Here is a 21940-nt window from a genome sequence, read left to right on the forward strand (position 1 = left end):
ATTATTATTATTATTAAAAATAATTATTATATTATTGACAGAAACTTCAGTGAAAAGCAGAATATCATGAGTTTCATAGTTTCTTAGTATTTGTTGCTTTAATGTGTTTTGCGTTGAGTTGCTTTCCAATTTTAAATGGAAAAAATACCAGATTTTACACACTCAATGTACACTTTAAATGGTACACTTGCTCATTTATGCAGTTATCCGATTAGCAGGTCAAGTGACTGCAGCATAGTACATAAACTCATGCAGAAAAAGGTCAAGAGCATCATTACAGTTCACATCAAACATCATAACAGGGAAAAAAGACTTCACAGTGGTATGGTTGTTGTTGTCATTTGGGCTGGTTTGAGTATTTCAGAAACTGCTGAATCTCCTGGGAATTTTGCACATGACTATCTCTCGATTTTACAGAGAATGGTTTGGAAAAAAAAACAACCTCTAGGGTCTGCAAGCTGAAACACCTTGCTGATGAGAGAGATCTGACCAGACAGGTCTAAGCTGACAGGAATTCTTTACTAACTCAAATAAGCACTCTTTATATCCATGGTGAGCAGAACAGCATCTCAGAAAGCACAACAGATTAAATTTTGAGGTGGATGGGTTACAACAGCAGAAACAACATCAGGTTCCATTCCTGGCAGCCAAATACAAGAATCTGATCCAAGTCTATCAAGGGCACAGACTTACCAAAACTGGACAGCAGAAAACTCAAAAAAGACCAAGGGATTTTTTACTAAGCTTCAGTTATCCACAGCTGGTTTCCTAAACTGTCACAGTCCTAAACAGAATAAATTAAAATTCTTTTTTTTTTTGTCTTTTACTTTTATTTACAAGAATAATATTTAATTAATAATTGGTATAGTGAAAAGCTAATTAACTATGAAGGAACAATAATCCAGCTGAGCAATAAGTGAATAAAATCATGTAAGTAAAGTTTTAATTTCCTGTTTTTTCTCTTTTCCTTTGTTCTTCTTTCTTTGCTGTACAGTTCGACTGACGTATTTGAATCCGCAGCAGTAGATGCCTCTTCCCTTGAGGGTGAGAAATTGAAAAATGTTGTAATTATTCAAGTATGCTGTGGAGTTTTATTAGTTCATCCAAACTGACATTTTGTGAAAAATATCAGGGAAAAAGCACATTATAACGGAGAAAATAGGACATTTAAGGGCTAGAATACCTGAAAATCACCATTGTTCATTCAATTGTTATTGAAACTTTTTTGTTCCCTTTGTGCAATTTTAAATACACAACAAACTTTGACAGTAGTCTATTGATGTATTTTTAAAAAGGCTTGCTTCAGTGGCACACAAAAAATGATACTAAAAGGCAGGTATAGACTTTTTATGTCCCTTCTGTTTATTATAATATCCTGTACAGGTAGATGAACTGCTTTACTGTTATTAAAGTAAAATGGCATTACTCTTGGTGATCCAAAGCGATCTTCTGCTTGAAAAGGTTGAAGTTCTGAGGAGAATCAACCAAGAACAGGTGGTTGAGGCTGCAACTGGCAGTGTCCCACCCAGATGGGACAGTTAAAGAACGTTGAAAGACGTTTGCCTAGGCAAAAAAAAAGCAAAAAAAAAAACAGTTACCCAATAAATGATTAGTTGCATCCCTATGTGTATAAAAACAACAACACAATTTTCTTTATTCCAAGTCTAGTACAGATGAAATGGTTACAGAGGGTGCTTTTTTTTTTTTTTTTAAATTTAAAAACTTTTTTTTAATATATACTGCTATTCTTTTGTGTTTATTAAGAGAAAATGAGTAAATTTCCTGTGGGGAAAATATTTCTTTCCTCCTTCCTGTTTATACTACTGTTATGCCCTACTGTGAATACATGATCGTATACTATACCTCTTTCTTTGTCTTTCTTCATATGTGTGTTTTATATGTGTCACGCTTTTCTAGAATATGTGGCACTCTATACCTACGAAAGTCCTGAACCAGGTGATTTAACCTTCACTGAGGGAGACACCATCCTCGTGTCACAGAGAGAAGGAGAGTGGTGGAGAGGCAGCATAGGAGACCGTTCTGGACTTTTTCCCTCCAACTATGTTAAACCCAAGGAAACTGATGTAACTCACTCTGTAATTTATAGAAATATTACAACTTGTGTTTTTTTTTTCTTGCACTTTTAATAAACTATATTGCATCTTTGTAGAATTCAGGCCTCAAACCTGGTGTGCTTGGGAAAAAGCCAGGTAAATTCCATCTCACTTATATACCTCAACTAAATCATTAAGATGTTGTAATTAGATTTATTGCCTTTATTTGTCATGACTAATAATGTTATTAATAATAGAACATCTGTTAATTCGGTTGTGCATAGTGACTGGACCTGTCTTTCTATGTTGCAGAGGTAGCTCAGGTGACCAGTGCATATACGGCCTCAGGGACAGGACAACTAAATTTGTCTCCTGGTCAATTTATCGTCATCCTTAGTAAAAACCAGTCTGGCTGGAGGCTGGGAGAACTGCAGGTCAGGATGTTAGCAATATATGTCAAAACTACAAAATTTCACATTGAATTTCAAGTCTGATTTAATGTAACTGATGTTCTGAAAGAAATACAATTTTGAAAACACCCACTCTTTGTGCTTTATAGATTAAGCATTTATCAATAGATATTTTTGTTGTCACTGACATTTGGCAGAAAAGTAAATTCAAGTAATAAAACAAAATAATTGTGGAAATGCTACTATCCTTGAAATAACATTACTGTGAAAAAGGAAGCTACTGTACTTGTTTAGATGTTTGGTGAAATTTAGACTAGAGAATCCTGCTCATGGCATTTAAAGCTCTAAATAGTTCAGTTGCAGCATATCTTCTAAAGCACTTTGCTCTTCTGGTAATCCTGTAGATCATTCCTAGCACAGCTAGTGGATAATGTTTTCTTACATCACACTCAATCTCTGGAATAGTTTTTTGTAAACCATTAAATGCAAGCCTAATATGTTTTTTAAATCTATATTATTAATGTATATTAATCTGATGCACGTATAGTTTATGATTCTTGGTAAAAGAATCATAAACTATAAGCAAGTAAACTTTTTATTATATGTATTAATTCTTCTAAATTGCAATAATCATAAATGGTTTTATATATGTTTCTTAGCATAAATACTTGCTTTATCACATTAAGATTTTTTTTATTATTAATTAAGGCAGTTATCACTTGGCAAGGATTAACAAGGTATAATTACTTTCTTTGTTTTTTTAATTGCACCTTATTTTTCAGGCACGTGGTAAGAAGCGACAGAAGGGTTGGTTTCCAGCATCTCATGTTAAGCAGCTGGGCTCAAATAGTGGCAAGTCCACACCTGCAAATGTACCAGGTAAATGATGCTTTCTCTAGCATTACTTTTCTCTTTCCAACTCTCTTTGTCTCCTTAACCCACCTTTGTAACTTACCTCACACCATTTCTTCCACCTGCTCTCAGCTGCTCAGGTTATTGCCATTTATGACTACAAAGCAGCAAACCAGGATGAGCTCAGCTTCTCCAAGAGTCAAATCATCAATGTCCTGGATAAGAGTGATCCTGATTGGTGGAAAGGAGAAATCGGTGGTGTCACAGGCCTTATCCCCACCAACTATGTGAAACTGACCACCTCTGAATCTGACCCTAGTCAGCAGTGTAAGTAGTTGGAGCAGTTTTTTTAATAGCAGTCTTCTCAAAGCTGGCAATGCAGTTATTTTACTTTGTAAATTACATGATGAACAAATTCATTGGGCATATTTAACTTTATAATTTGTTAATTTGTTGTAGTTTTTGGTCAGAGCAAGGCATAAAGAAGTTTTGTCAGTATCTGGTTATATAGCAAGGCAAAAAGAAATTCTAAATAAGAAGGGTGTTGTGTACGTTGAATGCAGTGTACTGTACTGGATTTTGAGCATGATGTGTAATTTCTTTGTGGTACTGCTGCTTTGAAACATTTTTTTAACTACAGCTCTGAAAAAAATAAGAGATCACTACAAAATTCAGTTTCTCTGGTCTTACTATTTATAGGTATGTATTGGAATAAAATAAACATTTTTGGTTTTTTTTCTATAAACTACTGACTATAAACAGTTTTTGCAAATTCCAAATAATATTGTCATTTAGATCATTTATTTGCACAAAATGAAAAATATGCAGACCTCAAATAATGCAAAGAAGACAAGCTCATATTCATTTTAAACAAAATGCTAATGTTATAACTTAGGAAAAGTTCAAAAATCAATATTTGGTGGAATAACCCTGATTTTCAGTCACAAGTTTAATGCATCTTTGCATGCTCTTCACCAATCTTTTACATTGCTTTTGGGTGACTTTATGCCACTCCTGGCTCAAAATTTCAAGCAGCTCAGCTTTGTTTGATGGCTTGTGACCATCTTCCTCTTGATCACATTCCAGAGGTTTTCAACGGAGTTCAGGTCTGGAGATGGCCATGACTTGAGTCTTGATGTGATGGTTCTCCATCCACACCTTGATTGACCTGGCTGTATGGCATGGAACATTGTCCTGCTGGAAAATCAATCCTCAGCTTTAGTGGAAATTGTCAGAGCAAAAGACAAATGTGCCCAATTTCAGCCTTGCAGAAACATCCAAGACCATCACCGACCCTCCACCAAATTTCACAGTGGGTTTGAGACACTGTGGCTTGTAGGCCTCTCCAGATCCCCGTCTAACCATTAGACGACCAGGTGTTGGGTAAAGCTGAAAATTGGACTCATCAGAGAAGGCCTCTACAGTCTTTTGCAAACATCAGCCTGGTTCTTCTTTGCTTCCCATTGATGAAGGGCTTTTTCCTATCTTTGCATTACTTCAGCCTTGCCTCTAGGAGCCTGTTTTGAACAGTCCACCCTGTGCACTTCACCCCAGCTGTCGTTTGCCATTCATTTTGTAGGTCACTTGATGTCATCCTACAGTTGTTGAGTGACATTTAAATGAGTTGGCAGTCATCCCGATCAGTGGAGAGTCGTTTTCGCCCTCTGCCTGTCTGTATTATTGTTGTCTCCATTGTCTGCAGCTTTACCTTGTTCTTTTGAACCGGCATTTTTCAAATTTTAAAGATGGAAGCAACCCGGCATTTACTGTATCCTGCTGCTAGTAAAGCCAGAATTTGAACCCTTTAGTTATTTTTGAGGTACTACCAGCACTGTTTTTGCCATCTAACTGGTCCTGTTCAAAGAGGATAGTGATGACAACAGCAGAGGTTTTTTAAACTTTTCATTGTTAAATAAGATTAGATTCGGGTGATCAACTAATCAGTACTTCATTAAGCAGAATGAGGTGTGGTATGGAGTCAATTCAATGCCACATACACTACTCACAAAAAGTTAAGGATATTTGGCTTTTGGGTGAAATTTCAGGATGCACCTAAAATGCATTATAACCTTTACAGGTGAACTTAATTTGACCTTCTCTACACTTTTGAATGCACATGTCCAACTGTTCAGTGTTTCAGTACTTTTTTCATAACTTGCTGTTCTCTAACAAGGTGCTTAACGGCAAAATTCACAACTGGTGTTTGATCCATGAATCGACCAGTAAATTTTCTGGTTCAATTAGAATTGGTATTTAAACAGTCCTCTTCATCATGCTGTTCACATTTTGACATCATGAGACCAAGACCACACTTAACAATTGATCAACAGTACCTCGCCATTGCGAGGCTTCAAACAGGATGTTCTCAGAGGGAAGTGGCCACTGAGCTTAGAGTGTCACAAAGTGTCATCAGCAGGTTGCGACAGAGATAAAGAGAGACTGGAAGAGTCACAGCAAGGCATAGAAGTGGACGTCCTTTGGCCACATCCCACGTTGATGACCGCTTCATTGTGAACAGTGCCCTGCAGAACCAGATGAATTCCAATCAACTCCAGGCACATTTAAGGGAGGTGAGAGGCACCCAAGTGTCACGTCAGACCATTCGAAACCGTTTACATCACCATCGTCTGCGTGCTAGACGACCTGCAAGGGTACCTGACCACACCACCAGGCACAGGCGTCATCGTCTTGCATGGGCTAGGGAACGTTTGCGCTGGACGAGGGACCAGTGGGCCTCAGTGCTGTTCTCTGATGAAAGTTGATTCACGTTGAGCAGAAATGATGGCCGCCAACAATGTTGGAGACGTCAAGGAGAGCGCTATACATCAGCCTTTGGTGGTGGTGGTGTTACAGTCTGGGCATGTCTGGGTGTGTCTACTCAATACAGAACTGCCCTACATCTTGTGACTGGTACAGTGACAAGCCAATACTACCTGAATAACATCATTAATCCAGTCATTGTGCCCCTGCATGAACAACACAGGCCTAATTTCATCTTCATGGTTGATGATGCTCCAGCTCATCGAGGTCGCATCATTAGGGAACGGCTGCTGGAGGCTGGGGTACCTCAAATGGAGTGGCCTGCACTTTCTCCAGACCTGAATCCCATAGAAAACCTATGGGATCAGCTGAGTCGCCGTGTAGAGGCTCGTAACCCTGCACCCCAGAACCTCAATGACCTGAGGGCCGCCCTTCAAGAAGAGTGGAATGCCATGCCTCAGCAGACAATAAGTCGACTCATGAACAGCATGAGATGTCGTTGTCAAGCTGTAATTGATGGTCAAGGGCACATGACAAATTATTGAGACATTGACATTTTTTGTTGTGGTATACCCACCACTGTTGTTGGCTTTTGTTTCAATAAATTGTTTGAGATGAGGAAATCACCATTGCATGCTTCTACTTAAATGCCCTACTTTCATGATGTATCACTGTAGTGTGAACTTTTTACATTTTCCATAAATTTCACCCAAAAGCCAAATATCCTTAACTTTTTGTGAGTAGTGTATATTCGCAAAAGAATTTATGTATTGCAAAAGAAAAAATTAAATTTGCGAGAAAAAAAAGTTTTGCAAAACAAAAATAAAGAGTTGCAAAATATAAATGACACCGAGCACATGCAACACTTTTCCATTTTGGGATAACAAGAGGTGTACCTTGTGGGGGTGTCCAAGTAAATTATTTTGGTACTAGTTTGGGGTCACAGGGTCACATGACCTAGAAGGTATTGAAGGAGTAGTGATTTTTTAAATTAAAAAATAAATAAATAATTACAAATGACTTCACGATACAATAGTAATACTATCTACAGTAATACCTTGACTTACGAGTTTAATTTGTTCTGTGACTGAGCTCGTAACTCAATTTGCTCATATATTAAATTAAGTTTCTCCATTAAAATGAATTGAAATGCTATTAATCCGTTCCAGCCCCCCAAAAACCACACCAATTTTTTTTGTTACGTGTTTTCAAATAAGGAAAATGTACTTTATAAATAACAAATAATGTATAAAAAATAATAATACATAATAAAAAAGAATGTAAAGAAATAAACTGGTTTTATTAAGTGTATTTATGTTGAAGATCGGCTTGTATCTCGGAAAACTCGTAAGTTGATTCAATCGTAAGTCAAAGGTTTCACTGTATTAATTAAATTATTATTAAATTAACAGAAGCTGTATGCAGTGACACATGGCATATGTATATTTAAGTAGAAATTAGAATAACTGGGGCATGTAGCCAGGTAAGTAACAAGTACCACATTTGAGTCGTACAGAAATTTGTCGACGGTCCCTAAAATACCGCTTCTGAATGTCTGTCCAATGTCCGAATATCAAACTAACTTTACCGTGGTCGTTAATAAAATCTATCGACAAATCTATCAACAAAACAATACTCATTTTAACGTAAGTGATATAAAAGGAAACTGCCCGGGCCTGCTTACCACGCCCCAATACCTTGACTCCACCCCCACGTCAAAACAATGCCAGAAAGTCAAACACAAAGAAACGTGAAGCGCGAAGGAAAAACGGTGTCGCAAACTTGCAGTTCACTGAACCACAAAAGCAGCGTTGGTATGGCCATGGAAATTAAGTGTTGCAAAATCATTGCTTGTGTCATTTATATTTTGCAACTCATTTATATTTTGCAACTATTTTTGTTTTGCAAAACTTATTTTCGTTTGCAAAACTTTATTTTCTTTTGCAATACATAAATTCTTTTGCGAATATTTGTGGTATTGAATTGTCTCCATAGTGTGCCTGTGTTGGAATTCAACAGACACTGGAATGAAATGGCTATAGAGATGCAGATTTAAGAAAAATTTGGAGTGCTCTTTTAGTTTTTTCCAGAGCTGTATATTGTCTTAAACTTGATTTTAATTTTAGGGTCGTTCGATTAAGTGTATTTCAAAACATCAAAACAAAACTTGACAGCAAGGGAAAAGCTATAACAACTGACATTAATTTTCATTTCTCATTTTCTTTTATCTAGTTTCTCAGACTTTGTTTTACTTTGGCTTCTCTCTTCTGTTTCTGTAGGGTGGTAACACCTCTCCTTCTCTTCATCTTTGAGAGACCCACTATCTCCCCTCACAGGGGATGTGACCCCATTTATCATAAACCATGACCATTTACTAACTCTACAACCCTTACCATCACACAGATCTTACCCTATCCCACCTAACTCAATTATTAAATTTTTATTTGACCTAAGGCAGTGGTTGCACACAGTAGCATGATTAATATTAATTCCGGAGTAATGGAAATTTTATGCATTATATGCATCACATTTTATATGTATTCATTTGGCAGGTGCATTTATTCAAGTGACTTCCTCTTACAGGAATATACTGAAAGCATCTTGTTTGAGATTCTGAAAGCAGTAGCAGGTAACAGAAGCAAGTGCAAAATAATTGCAGGAAGAACAAGAAATTAGAACCAAATACAAAAGTGACTACAAACTGCCTTTTTACATCAGAGTGTGCTGCTATGAAGTGAAACTTAATAATACACAGAAATATTAAATTCACTGAAAAGTTGAACATTTCACATAATTTTATTGATAATGAAACTGATTATAAACGCTGTCTGCTTTTCTGAACTGATCAGTGCAGATGCCCACAGTTTTGAGCTAAAAAGGTATATATCATATATACACACACACACACACACACATGCAGTGGTGGCTCAATGCTTAGGAGAACATTGATCATAAGTATCTGATCAGACATTAGTGAGTTCATATCCCAGTATCACCAAGCTACCACTGTTGAGTCCTTGAGTATGCCCCCTAACCTTCAACTGCTCAGTTGTATCCCTTCTAAATTGTAATTCATTTTGGATAAAATTATTGTAAGTAAATGGCATTTGATCGTCAGTGTTCATCACTGTTCAGGTGTTCTTGAAAGAACTCAGTATTCATTCTTTTCATGTTGTGAGAAAATGACCAAGCTGGAGCACCATCACAGACTCATGATTAAGAAGGGTGTGATTTTTACACTTGCCATGATCTGGACACCAGTGCTATGACCAGGTTCACTTCAGCTATGGATGCTTTTATGCATTTGTAATGGATAAAACCAAAAATTTTAATTTTGTATTAATATAGGCTGTATCAAATAGCTCTTAATAAGCAAGAGAGTGGGGAGTGGGTCTTTCAGTGGCATTTCTTCTTTCTGCACCATTTTATTGCCTCTTACTTTGAGCTATGGCATTGTATACTTATCTTGAACAAAGATTATTCTTCTTTACTGGAAGAATATAATCATAGCTTAATTTGACAGCATCCAGTTCTACACTACACTATATTTGTATAGTGTTGAATTCACTTTGGATTGAGGTTGTACTGCTTGTATGTTAACTAAAACCAAATGTTATATGTTTGATGGGAAACTATAATTAACACAGTAAAAGTTTGTTTTTTACTCTAATACAATAAAGTAATATGCTGCTATTTCAAAGCACTATACCTTCTGAATTTTATTACCCATATATTGCAATCAATGCCATTTTTGTGCCTTAGTCACATTTGTGCAAATAGTTTTCAATCTTTACTAAAGCTATTCAAGCATTTATGGTATGGAAGGAGTATGTAGAGAATGCTTCACATATGAGATGTTATGTAATATATTTATTTGATTAAGGAAATCTAGACATTAAAATTCTTTGAAAAAAAAATCTACCTGTTGTCCCTTTTAATGTTTTTATTTTAATGAAAATTAGTCATGAATTGTCTTCACTATAGATCCTTTTTAAAATACTTACTGCTGTAGGCAGGTCAGTGTTGAAATAAATCATAATTATAGTATGTGCATGTTCTTCTAAAATGTGCATTAATGTAGTCTTTCAAACATTTTTTGTGAGCTATAGTTCTGTTTTCAATCAATAATCTAAAGACATCATGGACAGGTGTCCTTTGATTAATTATTACTAATTATGTTCATTTAATATTACTACTAATCACCTATATTTATTTATATTACTATTAAAGGACTTTAGGCACTAATAAAGCAGGTTTAAGTTTACAAAGCATGCCTTTACCCAATAGGCTGCCCATTTTGGTCAAAAACAATTTTGCTAAATGTCAGATATGCATGCTTATGAATAGTTGTGTAGCTATGAAGAATAGCTACTGATTGCTCATATGGCAGGTAAAACTGCTCTTTTTAAGACTGTGGTGTGTGGATGATGAAGGCACCCTGAAAGACAGCCTTACAGGGGTTTCAGGACCATCAGAATTGGGGCCCTCACCAGGTAAGTCTTGATGTCAGCATTTTTGAGTGCCTTCTGTTTACTCCCTCTTTGATTGCCCTTCTTGCTTTTGTGTGTGTTTGGAACAGGAGCTCTTACTTTGTTGCCCTGTGAGGGTATGAAGGTGCCTGCTGTGTGGGTCTAGGATAGCCCAAATATTTTCCCACCTCCTTATTTTAGGCTAAGTGAGGCATCATAACCATGTTTCTTTCATTGCAGGGTGTGCTGACCTGATGAGTCTAGAGTCAATGAGCTTGCAGGAAAAGAAACGACAAGGCTACATCCATGAACTCATAGAAACAGAGGAAAGATACATGGAGGATCTTCAGCTGGTTCTGGAGGTATACATTTACAGTGGTACAGAGGATCGGATAAACTACCATAATAATAACTATTTTTAATACTATAATTTAATAATAAAAAATTTAAATCTGTTTTTTTTTTTTTTTTTTTGCTTGAAGTCTGGAACCCATAAAAATGTTAAAATTAGCTGCTATAAGTTGACATGTGCAAATGTGCTAAACTAGGTGAGGTGTTTTGAATTTCTTTTAGGTATTCCACAAGCCAATGTCTGAGTCAGGTCGGTTAACAGAAGCTGAGATGAACACGATTTTTGTCAACTGGAAAGAGCTCATAACGTCCAACACCAAGCTGCTCAAGTATGTGTAAAACATGGTGCTCAGCAATGCCCTCCTTTCAGTACTGCGCATAGCATGTTCTTTGTTTTAGCATAATCTTTAAGCTAGGGGTGTCCAATCTTATTCGGGCCAGTGTGGGTGAGGTTTTTATAGCATTCAAGCAGGAGCCACGCCTGATCATACACTGAATATCATAATGACTAGAGTTTTTTCTTCTGTTTATTAAATTGCTTGTTTTCCTTAGCGTTGACTTTACTTTGTTTCTATGTGGATAAGAGCCCTTCGAGCAAGGAAGAAGATGGGAGGAGAAAATATGCCAGTTCAGATGATGGGTGACATCCTAGCCACTGAGCTTGCACACATGCAGGCCTACATTCGCTTCTGCAGCTGCCAGTTAAATTCTGCTGCGTTGCTGCAACAAAAGACTGACCAGGAGCCAGAATTCAAAGACTTCCTCAAGGTACAAGTTAGCTGAACCTCATCATTTTCACCACCTCTAGAGTAAACTAAAATGTAATCTAGATTATACAGTAAGAGTAGGATGTTGAATTTTTATTTTATGAGTAAGGTATGCCAATATGATGTCTACTAGTATGTGATTTTAAAAAGATCTGACACAGACAGATTATGTTATGCAATTCAGTAAAACAATTTAGAATTATAAATGAATTTATGTAGCCTCATTTTTTAATAAACATTTTGTCACAATGCAGGACAGGTGTTTGAAAAGTCAATAAACAAAAAGTCAGGAATATAAGTATAAATATTAAAACCATGATACAGCTGTTAAAATGTGCTGGGGAACATGTCAAGGTCCTGTAAATAATGAGTACTAAATGAAGTATATGTAGTTTTACTTTGGTTCCTGACTTATGATGATATGATATACAGATGTCAAATAAGATTTCATCATTTTCACCTATATTTGAGTAGTTGTTTTTGCTTTGCTTTTTGCTCTGAGATTGTGTAACTGATTCTGGTTCTTTCCCTAGAAAATTGCCACAGATTACCGCTGTAAAGGAATGCCTCTGTCCAGCTTTTTACTGAAACCTATGCAGAGAATCACACGTTACCCTCTCCACATTAAAAATGTAAGTACCCTAACAGGGGCTTGCCTGCTGTTTCTTGCTATGCTTTGAAGTGAATTTATATGTCCATTTGCCTTGTTTACAAATGGATAAATGTCTGTGTAAGCCTATGTGTTCATCATCAGATTCTTGAGAGCACTCCTGAGAATCATGTGGATCATGCTCAGCTGCGAGAGGCTCTGGAGAAGGCTGAGGAGCTCTGCTCTCGGGTGAATGAGGGCGTGAGAGAGAAGGAGAACTCGGACAGACTTGAGTGGATCCAGAACCATGTCCAATGCGAAGGAATCACAGAAGTGAGCAAAAAAAAAAAATCCAATAGCATCCCTTATTTTTCTGTTGCTTTTGCCTCTATATATTTTGTGTGTAGCTTCTCCTAAGCAATAATATGCTATTTAAAAATTTATTGAAAAGATCAGTTTGAAATTGTGACACCCAGTCCACCAAATAATAAGTTAACAATAACCTAAATTTGATTTTTGGTTGAATAGAATCTGGTTTTCAACTCTTTGACCAACTGCCTGGGTCCACGAAAACTGCTGCATAGTGGGAAACTGTTCAAGACCAAGAGCAATAAGGAACTGTATGCTTTCCTTTTCAATGACTTCCTGCTCCTGACCCAAGCTGTCAAGCAGTTCACTTCTTCAGGCTCGGACAAACTCTTCAGCCCAAAGTCCAATACACAGTACAAGATGTACAAATCAGTAAGTCTTGACCATTCAAACCAAAAGGTGAACAAACAAAACCGAAACTTGTTTTGAATACACATCAAAATGTATGCTGGTTTTGTACAAGTAATTTTTTTCAATACTTTCGCTGTTTAACAAGGTATGACAGTTGTGAGAATAAATAATGTCTATCCTGTAAAATATTTGTTGCCAGCCTTTGTTCCTGAATGAAGTCCTGGTAAAGATGCCTGATCCATCCAGTGATGAACCAGTCTTCCACATCTCTCACATTGACCGCGTTTATATCCTCAAAACAGATAATATTAATGAGAGGTGAAAATAACTATAAAATCTTCTCTCTGAATTAAAGATGGTTCTCTAAAATGATACTTTAATTATACACTATATTTGAATTTATTATATTTATGACTAGGACTGCATGGGTTCAGAAGATCAAAGCTGCCTCAGAGGAGTTCATTGAGACGGAGAAAAATAAACGAGATAAAGCTTATCAAGGTGAGAACTGAAGCACTCATGATTAGTTTTATTTCATTTTTTTCTAGTTTTATAAAATAAAACTTGATTTTATATATATATATATATATATGTGTGTGTGTGTGTGTGTGTATATATATATATATATATATATATATATATATATATATATATATATACACACACACCATGATGAGGAGATAATCAGTGTTATTTACTTCATCTGTCAGTGCTCATAATGTTATGGCTGATCGGTGTGTGTGTGTGTGTGTGTATGTATATATATGTATATATATATGTATATATATATATATATGTATATATATATGTATATATATATATATATGTATATATATATATATATATATATATATATATACATACACACACACACACACACACACACACACACACACACACACCGATCAGCCATAACATTATGAGCACTGACAGATGAAGTAAATAACACTGATTATCTCCTCATCATGGCACCTGTTAGTGGGTAGGATACATCAGGCAGCAAGTCACCATTTTGTCCTCAAAGTTGATGTGTTAGAAGCAGGAAAAATGGGCTCAAGAATTTGAGCGAGTTTGACAAGGGCCAAATTGTGATGGCTAGACCACTGGATCAGAGCATCTTCAAAACTGCAGCTTGTGTAGGGTGTTCCTGGTCTGCAGTGGTCAGTATCTATCAAAAGTGGTCCAAAGAAGGAACAATGGTGAACCGGCGACAGGGTCATGGGTGGCCAAGGCTCATCAGAACTGGACCACAGAGCAATGCGCTGTGCCACAAAGCAAAAATGGTTCAGGAATGGTTTGATGAGCACAACAGGTTTGAGGTGTTAACTTGGCCTCCAAATTCCCCAGATCTCAATCCAATCAAGCATCTGTGGGATGTGCTTAACAAACAAGTCCGATCCCACCTCGCAACAGGACTTGGAAAAGGATCTGCCACTATCTTGTTGCCATATATGACATGCCTTGACGGGTCAGAACTGTTTTGGCAGCAAAAGGGGGACCAACACTGTGTGTATGTGTGTGTGTGTATGTATGTGTATATATATATATATATATATATATATATATATATATATATATATATATATATATATATATATATATATATAATCAAAATTTAGAGATCAAAATTTATTGTTGTGGCCATACCATACTCAATGACAATGATGAAAAAGAACAGTCAGCAATTAGTAGGAAGTGTACAGACCCAAGCAATCCCAGCTGCAGTGTTGAACCGATTGCCCATTGAGATTCTCCGCATTATCCTGTACTCTCTTGCATTTGGCTTTCGTGGACTACCAGCCTTCTTGGGGAACTTGAATGAGTTTGTGACATTTGTAAAGATGCAATATTCTAGAAATCACAGATTTGGAAAGGCCAACTTCTCTTGCTGTGGCTGAAAGGTTCATGCCTTTGGCCTTCATATGGACAACCTGCTGCCAGAGGGTTTCAGTCACTTTAGCACGGCTCACCATGTTGCAAATTCAGGGAAAACTGGAAAGTTTGGCTGCCAGCTAAATAGGGTTTGTCAGATAATTAAAGATATTAGCACCAGGTACCAGATGAACACCAATAAGTCTGAGGTATCTGAAAGTGTTGTCTAATTATGATCAGTGTTCTTTTTTAAATATTATTGACATTTTTTTATTCTGTGCTTCAAAATATATGTAACTCATGAAATATGCTTAAAAAAACTGCTTTTACTCCTGTTTAGGTAATTTCAAATAGGATTAATTAGTGACCTTTAAATTTAGAAAATTGTTGGTTCTCTAATTTTGATCTCCACTGTACATATAATAAAATTACTAATAGTTTTATTATTTATAATATAACAAATAATTTTTTATTGTTTTTTTAGTTCAGAACTTAATCATCTTTGCTCTTTTTTTTATTAAGCTCGCTCAATGAAAGCCAGTGGAATTGGCCGTCTGCTTGTAACCGTCCAGGAGGCAACAGAACTTAAATCCAATAAACCTAATGGTATTATTTATTTTGGTCTTTTTTTTTTTCCAAAGAAAGCTGTTGTATTCATTTCATTTTTTGAATGTGAAAAATTATCATCCTTTTTTCCCCCACAAATTTAGGGAGATGCAATCCATACTGTGAAGTAACTATGGGGGCTCAGTGTTACACTTCTCGAACTCTGAATGACACACTAAACCCTAAATGGAACTTCAACTGTCAGTTCCACATCAAAGACTTGTATCAAGATGTGCTGTGCATCACCATTTATGAACGAGAGCAGTTTGCACCTGATGGTCAGTCATTTCATTCTGGAATAAATTAACAAAGTATTCTATGAAATTTGACTGTTTACCTTGGGTTCTTTTTTTTCCATTCCCTTTGTACAGAATTTTTAGGGAGGACAGAGCTCCCTGTGGCCACTATCAAAAAGGACCTGGAGAACAAAGGTGCAGCAACAAAAAAAATGCTGCTTCATGAAGTGCCTACTGGAGAGGTCTGGGTCCGTCTTGATTTTCAGCTGTTTGATGGAAAAAACCCTAAATGAACAGAATAATGTGCTGTCAGCTACTTGCTGTTTATTGTCCAGATCTTCCTTACAAAACACCTTGCCTTAAACAATACTCTGCTACTGTGGAACATGCTACTGAATGTGTGACTTTTCTTGAAGACTTGTGGATGGTCTGTTAATGACTATGATGATGCCAAGTTTATGCCTTTTTTAGAATTATGTGGCCCAGAGTTGCAGAAGTGTAAGTAATCTGCACTTTTGCCTCAATTCTTTATCACTGGATCTAGAGATGTCTCAGGATTTCTATTTTCCTTGAATACACTGTCTATTTTGCTGTATTAGAAGTTTTTTTATTTACTTGATGTTTTCTATGTCAGGATTAGCACTTGATCTTGACAGTTCTGGAAGAGAACACTACATTTAAACAGCCTGCAAACAAACAGCAACCTAATACTGTTTAAAAATTTAAGCACCTATTCAGATATAGGAATGCTGTTTTCAGAAAGGTTTTGTTATGGTAATTTTCTTTGAACAATTTTCAGTTTTATTTTACAGTGGTACAAATGAAATGATTACCCAAAAGTGACTTTACTAGATCTAATCACTGTTGATTTTGTGAGTTGTATTTATTTTTTTATTTATGCATCTCTGGTTATCCACACTTTTCCCAGCTCAAAGATGTTTATAACGTTTCACATTTGTTGTCCATCTTCTCCATTTGTCCATATTTGTTGTACATCTTCTCCAAAGATTTTCCTGAATCAAGTTACACATTTTTATGTTTGTCTGAGATTTAGCCACATAATTAGATTCAAATGTTTTAAATTCCCTCCGTGTTGTAATTGGTTTCAGGTTTACCCGCTGATTTTTTAGGCTTTGCACAGAGTTGCTTGAGCGTGACATAAGCAAAGTATTGAATATGCAGAGGTGCCAACATTGTTAAGAGACAAAGTGAGAGACAAAGTGGGAGACAAAAAAAGCTGCCTGCATGCTAATGCTGTAAATGAAAATAAATGTTGGATTGGTTGAACTGATTGATTATGGGTTCGAACATAGATGTTGGCACCTCTGTGTAAGTGCACATATATGCAATAAAATCAGGGTTCAGAAGCAGTTTTCCCAGTCTTCTCCTGGTGTGTAATTCCTTTTCTCGTTTACAGTGAGCAGACACAATGTTGCCACATTGGAATAACTTGTTCCACCAATGCTTCTCAATTGATTAAAAACTAAAAAAAATAAATCAAATTTAGAAAATTTGAAAACAAAAACTGATTTTTGACACACATTTTCTCTGAGAGACAGATTGGTTTGGACATTTCTGCCTGCCAGTAGAACTTGAGCTATTCATAGACCTTTCGCTCTTGCAAAAAAGATGTGATGTACACAAATCCAAGTCTGAGTCAAGTCACAAGTTTCTGAGCAGAAGTCCAAAAAGATCATTTTAAGTCTTAAGTCACTTTAGTTAACATTCAAACTGATAGCTTTGGGTTTTATTGCACATTTGACATTGCTGTATTATTTTCTAAGGAAATGTACTGCAGTGTGCAGGGTACAGGATGTACTGAATGCATAAAACCCATTCTTATGTTGGCCTGACGGAGCCAACAGACTGTTCGCATTATCATGTTGTTGTTCATCTTTGTCGTCTTATTTTCAAAGCCATAATTATATTCGGTGTATGTTTTTTGCACCAAATCATTCAACAATGTCACTTTATATGAAAGATGCCATTAGCTAAATGGCTTTGAGCATTTGTTTGAGGTGAATTTTGGAATAGGCAGCCAATGTATGCAGACTGACTGTCAGTTCAGAGTTCTGGAATGTCACAGGGCCAATCTCTCTCACAGAGAGAGAGAGTGAGAGTAGGAATACAGCTCAAACATTGAAATGGAAAAGCCCTTTAAATCAAAAGAGCAACCAACCGGAATGTTAGTAACCACCTAGCAAAAAGATTTTTCTTTTTAGCATAGCTGCCTAGCAACACTAGCCATGTTTAACTGTTCATGGCAATCAAGCATCACCCTGCCAACCAAAAGCATTTTGCTTGCTATAACATTTTAAACATATTTGAATGTTTTTTTTGTCTTTTATTTAACGTCTTTTGCACATTTTCTTAATTGCACAAGTAACTTAATTGCAGTTACTGGACAACACTGCACTTTATGTAACTTTCTCCACATCCAGATTTAATCTTTTCTGTCACATTCATTCTGTGAAATTTGACGTTGACACTGGTCTGGTCATCATGTTTAGTTAAAGATCTTTGAGAGAATGTGAAAAGGATCACCAAAATCCTCATCTCTTAACCTGTTTGAGGCTGCATATCATCATAAATAATGCAGAGGTGTTCCAACACTTGGCTAGAACAGCATTTTAAACCCCAATGCAAGAATGTAACAAAACACAGATGTATGCACGATTTTTAGTGGTCTTCAAGAGACAACACTGCATTTGTGTAACAATTAGATTTTTAATATACAGTCCATATTTGTCCTTGCATGTTTAACACAATTTTTTATCAGAATAAATCCAAGGATACACCCACTAGGCACAACTTTGGTGATCTTTCACAGAAAGAATATTCATTTGAAGACTTTGGCATCTAATGTAAAACTGTTTTAGATTCCAGAGTCCAATCACTATTTAAAGACAGGTAATCTGAATCCAGTTGTGTAACTGATATTAAAAGAAACCTAGTGAAAAAAAATACTCTGACATAGATGGAGCATTTTAAGTTTCATCCTTCAGTGTAATTATTTAGTGGTCTACTATTAACATGATTAAAATAATGTATTTATTTTTATCACCCATTTAAAAATATTTGTTAAATTCACATCTTAGCATTGTGCAACACCACACACCCATCACAAAACAAAAAAACAAGACCTATTCATTAACTGCAGGTTTTTTTAAATTTAAATTCATATTTACTGACAACCAGGTGCGACAGAAATAATTCTATGTGCACTAGATTAAGAACAGTATTAGAGTAGCACACATATATATATATATATGTATGATAGATAGATAGATAGATAGATAGATAGATAGATAGATAGATAGTAGTGTATCAAATACTTATTTGCCCTACTGTGTGTGTGTGTGTGTATATATATATAATTACTAAAAATTAATGACTGAACGGATATATACATATATATATATATATATATATATATATATATATATATACACACACACACACAGTGGGGCAAATAAGTATTTGATACACTACTGATTTTTCAAGTTTTCCCACTTACAAAGAATAGAGAGATCTGTAATTTTCATCATAGGTACACCTCAACTATGAGAGACAGAATGTAAAAAAAAATCCAGAAAATCATATTGTATGATTTTTAAATAATTAATTTCCATTTTATTGCATGAAAAAAAGTATTTGATCACCTATCAACCAGCAAGAATTCTGGCTCTCACAGACCTGTCAGTTTGTCTTTAAGAAGCCCTCCTATCCTCCACTCATTACCTGTATTAATTGCACCTGTTTGAACTCGTTACCTGTATAAAAGACACCTGCCCACACACTCAATCAATCAGACTCCAACCTCTCCACTATGGGCAAGACCAAAGAGCTGTCTAAGGACACCAGGGACAAAATTGTTGACCTGCACAAGGCTGGGATGGGCTACAGGACAATAGGCAAACTTGGTGAGAAGGCAACAACTGTTGGTGCAATGATGAGAAAATGGAAGAAATTCAAGATGACTGTCAATCTCCCTCGGACTGGGGCTCCATGCAAGATCTCGCCTCGTGGAGTATCAATGATCCTGAGAAAGGTGAGAGATCAGCCTAGAACTACACGGGAGGACCTGGTCAATGACCTGAAGAGAGCTGGGACCACAGTCTCAAAGGTTACCATTAGTAACACACTACACCGTCATGGATTAAAATCCTGCAGTGTGCGCATGGTCCCCCTGCTCAAGCCAGCACATGTCCAGGCCCGTCTGAAGTTTGCCAAAGACCATCTGGATGATCCAGAGGAGGCATGGGAGAAGGTCATGTGGTCAGATGAGACCAAAATAGAACTTTTTAGTATAAACTCCACTCACCATGTTTGGAGGAAGAAGAAGGATGAGTACAATCCCAAGAACACCATCCCAACCGTGAAGCATGGGGGTGGAAACATCATGCTTTGGGGAGGCTTTTCTGCAAAGGGGACAGTACGACTGCACCATATTGAGAAGAGGATGGATGGGGCCATGTATCGTGAGATTTTGGGCAACAACTTCCTTCCCTCAGTAAGAGCATTGAAGATGGGTCATGGCTGGGTCTTCCAACATGACAATGACCCCAAACACACAGCTAAGGCAACTAAGGAGTGGCTTTGTAAGAAGCATTTCAAGGTCCTGGAGTGGCCTAGCCAGTCTCCAGACCTGAACCCAATAGAAAATCTATGGAGGGAGCTGAAACTCTGTGTTGCCCAGAGACAGCCCAAAAACCTGAAAGATCTGGAGAAGACCTGTACGGAGAAGTGGGCCAAAATCCCTGCTGCAGTCTGTGCAAACCTGGTCAAGAACTACAGGAAACGTCTGACCTCTGTAATTGTAAACAAAGGTTTCTGTACCAAATATTAAGTTCTATTTTTCTATTGTATCAAATACTTTTTTTCATGCTATAAAATGGAAATTAATTATTTAAAAATCATACAATGTGATTTTCTGGATTTTTTTTTTACATTCTGTCTCTCATAGTTGGTGTACCTATGATGAAAATTACAGATCTCTCTATTCTTTGTAAGTGGGAAAACTTGAAAAATCGGCAGTGTATCAAATACTTATTTGCCCCACTGTATGTGTGTGTGTGTATGTATATGTGTGTGTATATATATATATATATATATATATATATATATATATATATATATATATATATATATATATATATATATATATATATATATATATACACTATATTGCCAAAAGTATTCGCTCACCCATCCAAATAATCAGAATCAGGTGTTCCAATCACTTCCATGGCCACAGGTGTATAAAATCAAGCACCTAGGCGTGCAGACTGTTTTTACAAACATTTGTGAAAGAATGGGTCGCTCTCAGGAGCTCAGTGAATTCCAGCGTGGAACTGTGATAGGATGCCACCTGTACAACAAATCCAGTCGTGAAATTTCCTCGCTCCTAAATATTCCACAGTCAACTGTCAGCTGTATTATAAGAACGTGGAAGTGTTTGGGAACGACAGCAACTCAGCCACGAAGTGGTAGGCCACGTAAGCTGACGGAGCGGGGTCAGCGGATGCTGAGGTGTATAGTGCGAAGAGGTCGCCAACTTTCTGCAGAGTCAATCGCTACAGACCTCCAAACTTCATGTGGCCTTCAGATTAGCTCAAGAACAGTGCGCAGAGAGCTTCATGGAATGGGTTTCCATGGCCGAGCAGCTGCATCCAAGCCATACATCACCAAGTGCAATGCAAAGCGTCGGATGCAGTGGTGTAAAGCACGCCGCCACTGGACTCTAGAGCAGTGGAGACGCGTTCTCTGGAATGACGAATCACGCTTCTCCATCTGGCAATCTGATGGACGAGTCTGGGTTTGGCGGTTGCCAGGAGAACGGTACTTGTCTGACTGCATTGTGCCAAGTGTAAAGTTTGGTGGAGGGGGGATTATGGTGTGGGGTTGTTTTTCAGGAGCTGGGCTTGGCCCCTTAGTTCCAGTGAAAGGAATTCTGAATGCTTCAGCATACCAAGACATTTTGGACAATTCCATGCTCCCAACTTTGTGGGAACAGTTTGGAGCTGGCCCCTTCCTCTTCCAACATGACTGTGCACCAGTGCACAAAGCAAGGTCCATAAAGACATGGATGACAGAGTCTGGTGTGGATGAACTTGACTGGCCTGCACAGAGTCCTGACCTCAACCCGATAGAACACCTTTGGGATGAATTAGAGCGGAGACTGAGAGCCAGGCCTTCTCGTCCAACATCAGTGTGTGACCTCACAAATGCGCTTCTGGAAGAATGGTCAAAAA

The 21940-nt window shown here is 37.0% G+C and overlaps 1 protein-coding gene across 1 annotated transcript in view; it reads left to right on the top strand.

Annotated features, from left to right (window-relative positions):
- The window catches only part of itsn2b (intersectin 2b), a 48075-nt gene extending 31018 nt beyond the window's left edge, over positions 1 to 17057 (top strand). The window contains exons 21-37 of the mRNA XM_058399758.1: positions 995 to 1044; positions 1918 to 2084; positions 2171 to 2210; positions 2367 to 2488; positions 3247 to 3343; positions 3449 to 3643; positions 10786 to 10907; positions 11119 to 11225; positions 11481 to 11664; positions 12197 to 12295; positions 12418 to 12585; positions 12781 to 12993; positions 13172 to 13290; positions 13391 to 13473; positions 15367 to 15450; positions 15555 to 15728; positions 15822 to 17057. Coding sequence (XP_058255741.1) covers positions 995 to 1044; positions 1918 to 2084; positions 2171 to 2210; positions 2367 to 2488; positions 3247 to 3343; positions 3449 to 3643; positions 10786 to 10907; positions 11119 to 11225; positions 11481 to 11664; positions 12197 to 12295; positions 12418 to 12585; positions 12781 to 12993; positions 13172 to 13290; positions 13391 to 13473; positions 15367 to 15450; positions 15555 to 15728; positions 15822 to 15979 — 2182 coding nt within the window. The 3' untranslated portion in view covers positions 15980 to 17057. The remainder of the gene's footprint in view (positions 1 to 994; positions 1045 to 1917; positions 2085 to 2170; positions 2211 to 2366; positions 2489 to 3246; positions 3344 to 3448; positions 3644 to 10785; positions 10908 to 11118; positions 11226 to 11480; positions 11665 to 12196; positions 12296 to 12417; positions 12586 to 12780; positions 12994 to 13171; positions 13291 to 13390; positions 13474 to 15366; positions 15451 to 15554; positions 15729 to 15821) is intronic.
- The last annotated feature ends 4883 nt before the right edge of the window (positions 17058 to 21940 follow it).

The sequence above is a fragment of the Hemibagrus wyckioides genome, linkage group LG09 (assembly GCF_019097595.1).
Source record: "Hemibagrus wyckioides isolate EC202008001 linkage group LG09, SWU_Hwy_1.0, whole genome shotgun sequence".
Taxonomy (NCBI): domain Eukaryota; kingdom Metazoa; phylum Chordata; class Actinopteri; order Siluriformes; family Bagridae; genus Hemibagrus; species Hemibagrus wyckioides.